The 12066-nt window shown below is 42.6% G+C and overlaps 1 protein-coding gene across 1 annotated transcript in view; it reads left to right on the top strand.

Moving 5' to 3' along the window:
• The window catches only part of abcb6b (ATP binding cassette subfamily B member 6 (LAN blood group) b), a 39838-nt gene that overhangs the window by 26209 nt on the left and 1563 nt on the right, over positions 1-12066 (top strand). The window contains exons 15-18 of the mRNA XM_071207025.1: positions 2326-2500; positions 3248-3360; positions 3789-3883; positions 10207-10275. Coding sequence (XP_071063126.1) covers positions 2326-2500; positions 3248-3360; positions 3789-3883; positions 10207-10275 — 452 coding nt within the window. The remainder of the gene's footprint in view (positions 1-2325; positions 2501-3247; positions 3361-3788; positions 3884-10206; positions 10276-12066) is intronic.

The following is a 12066-nucleotide window of genomic DNA, read 5'->3' as shown; positions in this document are numbered from 1 at the left end:
ACTCCTGTGTCAACCCGGAAGGGTTCAGTTTCGTCTCCACTGCCACTGAGTACCATGGCTGACATATTGTCATGCAGCAGTCTCAGTACCCGGACGTATTTTTCTGGGCAGCCAATATTTGCCAGTACCAGCCAGAGGGCCTGATGGTTCACTGAGTCGAAGGCTTTGGTGAGGTCGATGAAGGCCATGTATAATGGTTGATTTTGTTCCCGACATTTTTCTTGCAGTTGGCGAGTAGTGTCTCTGTTTGGGCGAAATCCACTCTGAGACTCAGGAAGGATGCTTTCTGACAGGGGGGTGAGTCTGTTGGCCAACACCCGAGCTAGGGCTTTCCCTATGGTGGACAAAACAGAAATGCCACGGTAATTTCCGCAGTCTGCCCTGTCTCCCTTCTAAAATATGGAGACAATTAAGGCATCCCTAAGCTGTGCAGGGATTTCCTCTTCTTCCCAGATTTTGAGAAGCAGGGCATGGATGTGCTTAAGAAGATCGGGTCCGCCTTCCTTCAGGACTTCTGCTGGGATGCCGTCGGGCCCAGCAGCCTTGTTGTTTTTCATATTCTTAATGGCATCCAGCACCTCACCCAGGCTGGCTGGTTCTCCCATGCTTTCAACTATGGGCTGTTGAGGGAGTTGGTCAAGATCCTCCATCTCAGGAATGGTGTCCCTGTTTAAGAGGTCCTTATAGTGCTCTTTCCACCTGTTGGCTATTGCAAAGAAGCAAGAGCCCATCTTTAGAGCGAAGGGGGGTTCGGAGGCGATAGCTGGGACCATATACCGCTCTTGTGGCATCAAAGAATCCTCTTGTATCACCAGAGTCGGCAAGCTGTTGGATCTCCAGAGCCTTCTTTGTCCACCACTGGTTCTTCAGTTTCCTAACTTGCGTTTGGACGGCTGCCTTCGCTTTGGCATGGGCTGCTCTTTTCACCTTGCAGTGGATGTTATTTTGCCAGGTGATGAAAGTTTGCCGCTTGATGTCAATGAGTTGCTGAATCTCTGTGTCATTCTCATCATACCAGTCTTAATGTCTACGCTTTTTTTGACCAAGAATGTTTTTGCAGGAGTTCATGATGGCAGTAGAAAGTGTGCCCCAGTGTTTTTCAGTATCAAGGCATCCTGCAGCTGTTGTTGGTAGGTGGTGTCACCCAACAGGTCGATGTTAAGCTTTGGCCAGCTCTGTCTTTTCTGCATTCTTCTTTTCCGCATTAAGCGGATAGACATGATGGAGCGAATGAGGCGGTGGTCAGTCCAGCAGTCGTCTGCACTGGTCATTGCTCTGGTGTTAAGGACATCACGGCGGTCTTTGGAGCGGACAATGACGTAATCAATGAGATGCCATAGTTTGGAGCGAGGATGCATCCATGATGTTTTGAACTTGGTTTTTTGACGGAAAAGTGTGTTGGTGATGACCAGGTTGTGCTCTGAGCACTTGGTTAGCAGTAGTATGCCATTGGAGTTTGTGTTTCCAACCCCTTCTCTCCCCAGCGTGCCTCTCCATAGGTGGTGGTTTCGTCCCACTCTGGCATTGAAATCTCCAAGCAGGATTAACTTGTCCTCCTTGGGGACTTCAGGTAGAATTTTGTACAGGTCAGCATAGAAGGCCTCCTTTACTTCCTCCTGTGCATCAAGCGTTGGGGCGTAGGCACTAATAATGGTGGCCATCTGACTGCGATTACTACAGTGTGTATGAAACTAAAAAGTAAAGGTATTGAGAGTGCCAGATGTAATAAAGCAAAAAAGAAGGTAAGACCACGTTTGTGAAATCCTGGTTGCAGAGACGGAGAGACAGGGACAGAAACTAGTTCAGGGCATGTGCTGTCTGTGACCTCGGGCAGCATGCATTATATAGTATAAGATGAATTAAGCCATGCAACATTTATGTATATGTATGCTTGTGTATGTGTGTGTGGGGGACAGAAAGACCTAGTTCGACACAACATATATATTAGGTTTGTAACACGACCGACAGATCTTAAGATCTCTAATGCTGAAAACGCTTGAAATAAAGATTTAAAGGTCACCTATTATGCAAAATCCACTGTCAATCAACATGTGTCCCCTCTGCGTAAAGAGACTCTGAAAGTTTCAGGAACAAAGATTCTCTCTCTTTTTGATCCATTTCTATAAAAACCTGTCTGAAAATGAGCTGATCAGATTTTGGCCACTTTATGATGTCATAACGATTTGTTGGCTTGTGTAACCATTAGCCAATCAGCAACCAAGGTAACCCCCCCCCCCGCGTAATTACTCTTAATTATTAGAATCCAGGTAAGCAAAAGATATTTTCCATAATTAGCTAAAGGTTTTGTCCCTTTCTGTGTCCAAGGTGCGTCAGTCTTCTCTGAGGTCGTTCATCGGAGTGGTTCCCCAGGACACGGTTCTCTTCAACAACACAATCCGCACCAACATCCGCTACAGCCGAGTCACAGCGAGCGACGAGGAGGTGGAGCGAGCTGCCATGGCTGCCGACATACACACCAGGATACTGGAGCTACCTCAGGGTCAGGCTGGGGTGTGTGAATGATGATAATGATGGAAATGTTTATTTTGTTTGACTTTGATGATGGCTGAAGAATACCTTTAACAGGACATTTGCTAAGGATGGCAACATTTACACATCCTTGAGTTAAGTAGAAGTACAGATACTCGTGTTTAAAAATACTCTGGTGAAAGTAGAAGAACTGACTAAACTTCTTCACTCAAGTAAAAGTAAAGAGGTTTTGAAGTGTACTTCAGTAAAAAGTACCCATAACTAGCAGCTGTTTTAAAGAGTACCTGGCCTCCCTTTATATTAATAGAACAATAATGTCATTGTTAGCTAATGAATGTTTCCATGCTGAACAACGGCAACATGACAACGTTTCCATTGGTCCCTCTTCTTTAGAGAAGACCAGGAAGTGATGGATACACGGATCGTGTTCAAATCAATAGGCACGCAATGACTCTAAAGAATAATGATCACGCCACCAAACACACATTCAAACTAAAGGAACCAGCTGTTTGGAAAATGTAAGAAGTAGAAAGTACAGGTATTTGTGTTCAAAATGTAAAAAAAAGTAAATAGTCGTCAGAAAAATAAATAGTTGAGTAAAGTACTGATACCAGAAAAATGTACTTAAGTACAGTAACAAAGTATTTGTACTCCACTACTTCACACCTCTGACATTTGCCAATTTGAAAGTTTAAATATTTAGACGCAGGTGGGTAATGATGATAATAATGGAGATGATGGCATTATGTCCAATCAGGATATGACACGGAGGTGGGGGAGCGAGGTCTGAAGCTCAGCGGGGGGGAGAAGCAGAGAGTGGCGATCGCTCGAACCATACTGAAAGAACCTCGGATCATTCTGCTGGACGAGGTGAGGAAACAGTGGGATTACCACACTTCAATACTTGCTTTATAACTAAATGTTACTTATAGACAAGAAGGTTAAACAACGGCAGCATTACTCAGGAACATTAAGGGTTAAAATATTCACTCCAGGTCAGGTCGAGGCAGTATCATTCCAGGCCAAAAGGGAAATATCTTGACAGAAACGAAAGATTGCAACACCGAATATATTGTATTTATAATCTTACTTTATATCCGGTCAGTGTCCGGCAGTGGCTCAGTCAATATGGAGTGTGGACTGCTACTTGGAGAGGTCCCAGTTCACCTCCTGCCTCTGCCGTGGTGCCCTTGAGCAAGGCACCAGACTTAACTGCATTCAAGTAGTATTTAATCACATTATACATATTACTTACACTAATTTGTACACATTATACTGTGTGTTGTTTACTCCACCAGGCCACGTCTTCACTGGACACCCAGACTGAAAGGAACATCCAGGCTTCACTGGCCGAGGTCTGCACCAACAGGACGACTGTCGTGGTCGCACACAGGTGACAATACTACCAAGATATGTCGTTTAACTGGGAAAACCCTGATAAGTTCCATGTTTTTACTTGATCAGCAGCCACCATTTCTGAGTGTCAACTAAGACACCAATTGGTGCAAATCATAGCCACTGGATGCCATACATTAGATTAGATTTGACTCGACTTATTGTCATGTCACAGAGAACAGCTACTGAGATAATGAAATACAGTGTTGAACTAAGATACAAAGTCAATTAACCTTCCAAAAATAAAAATGTGAAGACTCTGTAGCCAAACAAGGAGCAAATGTAGACACAGCTTTGCATACTAACAGGCTGACACTGAGAATTTTAACATGATGATGTTTAGCCGTTTTTTTGTGCACTATCAGTCTAGACTAAAACAAGCAAAGGTCAGTTTTATCGTGGCGCTCGAGGAAAGTGAGCAGATGAACAAAGTCACTGGGGTACATCCTCTGAGGACCATGAATGTCTGCACAAAAGGTCATAGAAACGTATTCAATTCAACCAAGCAATGTCCGCCCTCCATGGATGTATGTATGTAACTTTTGCAAGCGGTGACTCCATAATTGTCGGCTTATAAATTGTATAACGATGTTTACAAGCCAAACACTTTGTCTACACATCAACACTTAAAATTGAGTTTCTGAAAATCTTTACCCGACTGGCGTTTAACACAGGGGTGTCAAACTCAATTTCATCCCGGGCCACATCAGCATTATAGTGGCACTCAAAGGGCCGGTTTTACATTTTAATATAATATATATGAAATAATGTATTATATTACATTGTTGGCCCTGCATTGGATTATTATCAGTTCTGGTAATATCTTCCTGAATAACTACGTCTGAAAGCAGAAGTCTAGGGCAAATAATTGAAAGCAAATATTCAACAATTACACCAATTGTATTGTATATTATATTCTTAGCAAGCTCTTGCGGGCCACATAATATTAGGTCGCGGGCCGGATTTGGCCCCCGGGCCTTGAGTTTGACACCCCTGGTTTAACAAAAGCTCTGTTTTCAGTGATCTTGAACACTCGAGACTCAATATTACAAACATACCCGTGTTTGTGAGCCACACGAACACGGGTATTTTGCCAAGGACACGACAGTGGCCTCGAACAATGTGATTACAATGGTCAGATGAAGAGATGAAAGGAGAAGGATGTGTGATAGATGTGGTGAAAGAGAAACAGGATTAGATGCAGACACAAAGAGAGGGATGGAGAGATTAAATGAAAAGCTGATTGGAGGACATGAAGCGACGTGTGATGACAGGTCAACAAAAGTAAAACAAACAGATGTCTGGTTATTAATCTGTCTGAGTGATATTGAAAAAGACTTGAAAGGCTCTAACCGTTCCATCATTGAAACGCATCAGGAGTGAAGTAGCCTCTGGTGCTGAATGAGTACAATGGGTTCTTTTTCTTCTTGTTCAACACAAACATTTTATTGTAGGGAAGAAGAAATGTTAAAAGAGTGAATTTGTAATTTGCACTACAAATGGATAACTAGAATTACAATATTTAGTTTCTCATATTTACACATTTGATCATTACCAGGTTCTCTTTCCAAATGACCAAATAAGTAAATCTTCTTCAGCAATAAGATCGATGGTGTGTTTCATTTTGCTAAGCCGATGCCTGAACTAAAACGCAATAACAATTTGGTTAATCAGCTAAAAAAATATAATTTAAAGCATCATTAAGTTCTTTGTAGACTCTGAAACCTTCATGTAACCTAAGATAAATCTTTACTTATACTGTAAGAGCTATTGGTTGAAAGTACAATATGTTATTTATTTTTCCAAGTGTCCCACACAGAAGCTGTCTACTGTATATTGATCCTTGATTCCAAGCAAACAACATCTGAAGGATATTCTTTTTTTAGTTTCAAATGTTTTTGGTGAGGTGAGACTTCTGGTTCAAGAAATATATATGTATTCTCTTTCAATGTGTCCAACACTATGATTGAGAACCAAATACCTGCATAACTAACCTTCCCATCAACCTCAGCTGTACGTTGTGCTATTTATCAAATGCTAGCATACATGTTAAACTAAGTTGGTGAACATTGTAAACAAAATACCAGCTAATCTTGTGCCATGTTAGCATTGTGATTGTCTAAATACAGCTTCACAGAGCTGTCGTCATGGCTGTTGACTTGTTTTGTTATTACACTGAACAAAAATATAAATGCAACACTTTTGTTTTTGCTCCCATTTTTCATGAGATGAACTCAAAGATCTAAAACATTTTCTATATACACAAAATAACCATTTATCTCAAATATTGTTCACAAATCTGAAAGAATCTGTGATAGTGAGCACTTCTCCTTTGCCGAGATAATCCATCCCACCTCACAGGTGTGGCATATCAAGATGCTGATTAGACAGCATGATTATTGCACAGGTGTGCCTTAGGCTGGCCACTATAAAAGGCCACTCTGAAACGTTCAGTTTTATCACACAGCACAATGCCACAGATGACGCAAGTTTTGAGGGAGCGTGCAATTGGCATGCTGACAGCAGGAATGTCCACCAGAGCTGTTGCCCGTGAATTGAATGTTCATTTCTCTACCATAAGCCGTCTCCAAAGGCGTTTCAGAGAATTTGGCAGTACATCCAACCGGCCTCACAACCGCAGACCACGTGTAACCACACCAGCCCAGGACCTCCACATCCAGCATGTTCACCTCCAAGATCGTCTGAGACCAGCCACTCGGACAGCTGCTGCAACAATCGGTTTGCATAACCAACTAATTTCTGCACAAACTGTCAGAAACCGTCTCAGGGAAGCTCATCTGCATGCTCGTCGTCCTCATCGGGGTCTCCACCTGACTCCGGTTCGTCGTCGTAACCGACTTGAGTGGGAAAATGCTCACATTCGATGGTGTCTGGCACGTTGGAGAGGTGTTCTCTTCACGGATGAATCCCAGTTTTCACTGTTCAGGGCAGATGGCAGACAGCGTGTGTGGCGTCGTGTGGGTGAGCGGTTTTCTGATGTCAATGTTGTGAATCGAGTGGCCCATGGTGGTGGTGGGGTTATGTTATGGGCAGGCGTATGTTATGGACGACGATCACAGGTGCATTTTATTGATGGCATTGTGAATGCACAGAGATACCATGACGAGATCCTGAGGCCCATTGTTGTGCCATTCATCCACGACCATCCCATCATGTTGCAGCATGATAATGCACGGCCCCATGTTGCAAGGATCTGTACACAATTCCTGGAGGCTGAAAACATCCCAGTTCTTGCATGGCCAGCATATTCACCGGACATGTCACCCATTGAGCATGTTTGGGATGCTCTGGATCGGCGTATACGACAGCGTGTTCCAGTTCCTGCCAATATCCAGCAACTTCGCACAGCCATTGAAGAGGAGTGGACCAACATTCCACAGGCCACAATCAACAACCTGATCAACTCTATGCGAAGGAGATGTGTTGCACTGCGTGAGGCAAATGGTGGTGACACCAGATACTGACTGGTTTTCGGACCCCCCCAGACCCCCCCAATAAAGCAAAACTGCAGGTTTCAGAGTGGCCTTTTATTGTGGCCAGCCTAAGGCACACCTGTGCAATAATCATGCTGTCTAATCAGCATCTTGATATGCCACACCTGTGAGGTGGGATGGATTATCTCGGCAAAGGAGAAGTGCTCACTATCACAGATTTTTTCAGATTTGTGAACAATATTTGAGAGAAATGGTTATTTTGTGTATATAGAAAATGTTTTAGATCTTTGAGTTCATCTCATGAAAAATGGGAGCAAAAACAAAAGTGTTGCATTTATATTTGTGTTCAGTGTTTAATGTCGTGGATGCATTTATACACAACAAACACAATGAAGATTGTTTACAGATGTTGACTGGGACTAATCATCTGTGACTAGTACTCTCACCAGCTGGGCTGAGGTCATTTCTTTATAATCTTCCTTTTTTAATTATCTGTATAGTGCCAGTTTTGCTGTTCAAGTCTTTCTCTCAGACCTCACATTGACCTGCAGTCTTTGAACAAGTTGATCCACCAGCTTAATAATCTTTCAATAGCAGCAGCAGCAGCAGCAGATGGTGTGTGTGTGTGTGTGTGTGTGTGTGTGTGTGTGTGTGTGTGTGTGTGTGTGTGTGTGTGTGTGTGTGTGTGTGTGTGTGTGTGTGTGTGTGTGTGTGTGTGTGTGTGTGTGTGTGTGTGTGTGTGTGTGTGTGTGTGTGTGTGTGTGTGTGTGTGTGTGTGTGTGTGTGTGTGTGTGTGTGTGTGTGTGTGTGTGTGTGTGTGTGGTGTGTGTGTGTGTGTGTGTGTGTGTGTGTGTGTGTGTGTGTGTGTGTTATCATTGTATCTAAGGCCTAGTTGATCAAGTCAATAGACAATCCTGATCCTACAAGGAATCACAACAGACAGGTCATGATTTCACTTTGCAGGGTGAGTCTGTAATCATCTTCTATTATTGGATGGACTGAATGCTTTTCTTCTCCTGAACGTGATGAACTCCTCAACTTGTTATCAGTAGGTAGGTGGTAGTGATGTGCAATGAATTGGTCGAAAACATAAAGTTGTGTTTTGCTTAAAAGCAGGTCTTATTTCTAGAATAGGATTAATTGAATGTGGAGGTCAGCAGAATGATACTTTCTTTCTCATTGACCATGGGTTGTATATAAAAGTAATTTAATTTGTCCCAGAGAGGCATTTCTACTGCTGTTTCGTTTTGTTTTGTAATAGTAAAAAATGTAAAGCGTTAAGGAAAATGGTGAGGACCTCAAGTGTAAATGCAAGCTGAAACTCACCTCAACAGTTTAAAGTTTAACAGGATTTCTTAACATCAGACTTGTCGTCGAATGACAGACTTTCCTTGGTTGGCGTCAGTATGCCAATGAGCCAGCATGCATGTATGTTTTGCCTAGAAATATGTTTCACTGCACTGCATCCCAGCCAAGAATAGGAAGATAAGTATAAAGTGTATTCTGAAAATGACCTTAAAACCCGGACATACCCTCAGTGCTGCCTGCATGTAAACACACTGGGTTGTTCTTCTTGGTTTAAAGCCTGAATCAGAGGTTAAAAAAGCTATGACGTGTTCAGTCTCTGGGGAGAGATACTTCTACCTTTGACCGAGGTTTTCTATCAAATATTGAAGGTGGACGTCCAAAGATAGCCTTGCTGACACTAAATCAGAGTGGTGGCTCTGCTGAAGCTTGAAGTGACATTCAGCAGTTTGGAGAGGCATGAACTCTATGGTTGAAAAACCTTTTTTTGTGTCATGGCAAGGGTATAAATACTTCCTGGGATGAGGGCCACATGTCTCCCTCAAGAAGCTCCAGGCTGCTTATAATGACTGTTTGCGTATACTGCTTACAAAACCAAGGTGGTGCAGTGCAAGTGAATGTTCTGTAATGCACGAGTCAACACGTTCCAGGCTCTCTTGAGAAATCTGATTTCATCTGTCGATTGAATGTTTCTCTTCACTCTGTCATTATGCTGCTTTCCAATCCGTGCCTCAGTGCTGTACGATGCCTGTCACCTCTGTGGAAACATTGGTATAACTGCCTTTTTTAATTCATATTTGAGTGTTGTATGTCTTTTAATAATGGACCAAGAGTCTCTTCAAATAAAGCTGATGATGATGAAAAATCATGTTTAGATCCATACATCTAATGTTCACGTGTTTATTTACGGAAGAAGAAGATCGAATATGACACGGACACAAATAGATATCTTACAACACCATGGAAGACATTCTCCCCATTTGGTCACATTACAAAGTTGATTATGCTGACAGACAGTTTGATTATTGTGCCTTTAATCAGAGAATGGTCATAAACATGAACTTCAATAATGTATAGGTTCATTAAGAGTTCTCCAACCCAGAGCAACATACTCAGCTGTGTGTGTGTGTGTGTGTGTGTGTGTGTGTGTGTGTGTGTGTGTGTGTGTGTGTGTGTGTGTGTGTGTGTGTGTGTGTGTGTGTGTGTGTGTGTGTGTGTGTGTGTGTGTGTGTGTGTGTGTGTGTGTGTGTGTGTGTGTGTGTGTGTGTGTGTGTGTGTGTGTGTGTGTGTGTGTGTGTGTGTGTGTGTGTGTGTGTGTGTGTGTGTGTGTGTGTGTCGGCTTGTTGCACGTGTATGACAGAGGTAAAGACAGAGTGTGTTTGTGTTTCTCTAAGAAGTGATTACAAATGAATTAACATGTATTTCACTTTTTTTTATTTGAGCTGTTCGTGTCAATATCAAAACAGAAAATGATTTGTATGTCCTAATACATAGTTAGCATTAGCATCTTGGTACCTGAAACGACACAAACCAACACATTTACTCTTTTTGTGTTGTGCAGGTTGTCCACTATTGTCGGCGCAGACCAGATCCTGGTGGTCGACAACGGACAGATAGCGGAGAGAGGAAGGTAAGGTTATCTGTTGGGGATGTTATCTTGTGCTTGTGTGACACACCTGAACGATTCTGTGTCTCCTAAGTGCTTGCAAATGCGTTATCTGTAGATCAAAACCTCAGAGTGTGGTTTTGTGTGTGACCCTTAAACCCTTCTGGTGCCTTTCTCAACCCCAGAGGCTGATGGACAACCCCATATCACACACACACACACACACACACACACACACACACACACACACACACACACACACACACACACACACACACACACACACACACAATGGAGCTGCCACTTAACTGTTGATGCGTACAGTCTTTTGATATAGGAGCTGGTAATGAAGACTTCCTTTCTCACACAAACACATGCACGCATGCACTCACACTCACAGCGGCAGTGGGAAGCAAGAGGAGACACGAGTGGTATTTTCCTCTTTCTAAAGTTGAAATTGATCGTCCAGATGAATATATTGTCCATATTATTACTCAGGTATTGATAACAGCAGAGAGGAGTTAGTCACATATGGCACTGTGGTTGATGGTAAACATCTGCAGGGACTTTGTTTGTCCCTGCAGGCATGTGTGGGGAACACCAACCAAAAAGCATCCATCTTTTGATCGACATTGTGATGTAAACACAAGATGGGCTCATTGAACCTCCGGTGTCGAAATACACCGATTTCTGCCACAAAGTGTGGGAGTGAAACAGAGACAGGAAGAGGCCTCATCCCCTCCTCAGGCTTTCCCTGTGCTTAACATTCTTTACGAGGACTACATCGGCGCTAAGATGGCTAATACTTAAAATGCTGTTTGCTAATGAATACAACCTGTGTCGAAGCTTACACGTACACATTATACAAGTGTTTTTCAACAGCACCAACAATGTCTTCTAGGGCAGACACAGCCAAGTAAGTCTGCTTGGATAGTTCATCTTTTGTACAATCTCCGCCGGTTTGGGTTATGGGAGTGTTACACTCAAAGGTTACATTCAGATCATTTATATGGCAGCAAAAAACGATTTTCTATGTGAAGATATAGTGGAGTAATGGCGTCTCGAACAGAGAATGATGTCACACTCACTGTGTGTGTTGCCCTGCTGCTGATAACGCTGTTACGACTAAAGGCATTGTTGTGCCATCGCCAATTTGAGAGCTATGTGGAGGCAATCCCTCAATCATTGATATAATCTGTATTTTTAGCCCCTTTACGATCACAAAAGCCTTAGCGTCTCCTTTTCTGTCCTCAGGCGGACATTGGCCACTTCTTCCCCTCTTTTCCTCCAATGTCTCTCTTTATTTCCTCTACTTGTTCCTGATTATATGTCTGCATTTCCACTTAGTTTCCTCCGCATCAACCTGTTCCTACTTCTCTCTTTCTGACCCTTGCAGTGTTTCTCGCTCTGTCTCTCGCTCTCTTTCCGTCTGGCATTCCAGACAGGAACACACTTGTGGTTTTACTAATTCATAGTAAAGTTGGCTAGTAGAATTGTATACAGCTCAACTTTATTTTAAAGCAGCTCTGAAGTTACAAGACATTATGAGTGACCCATATTATCCTCTGCCTGCTTTTCATTTCTATTCCTTTTTTGTTAAAGCTAAATTCCTCCCTTTTTCACCCTTTTTGTTGATCACAATAACAGCAAACATTAACAGGTATTATAAGAAAAAGTGATTTTTACAGATTCATTACATTTGTGAAGACAACTTGTATTGGCAATACCAAATGTGCAGGCATGTACCATCAATGCATGTAAAAAATACCATGCCATACCAGCTGGCTGGCTATGTTGTGATTAGTCAACCACTTA

This window comes from Pseudochaenichthys georgianus, chromosome 21, assembly GCF_902827115.2.
Source record: "Pseudochaenichthys georgianus chromosome 21, fPseGeo1.2, whole genome shotgun sequence".
Classification (NCBI taxonomy): Eukaryota; Metazoa; Chordata; class Actinopteri; order Perciformes; family Channichthyidae; genus Pseudochaenichthys; species Pseudochaenichthys georgianus.
Note: the sequence above shows the minus strand (reverse complement) of the source record. Positions and strands in the feature narration are given on the sequence as shown.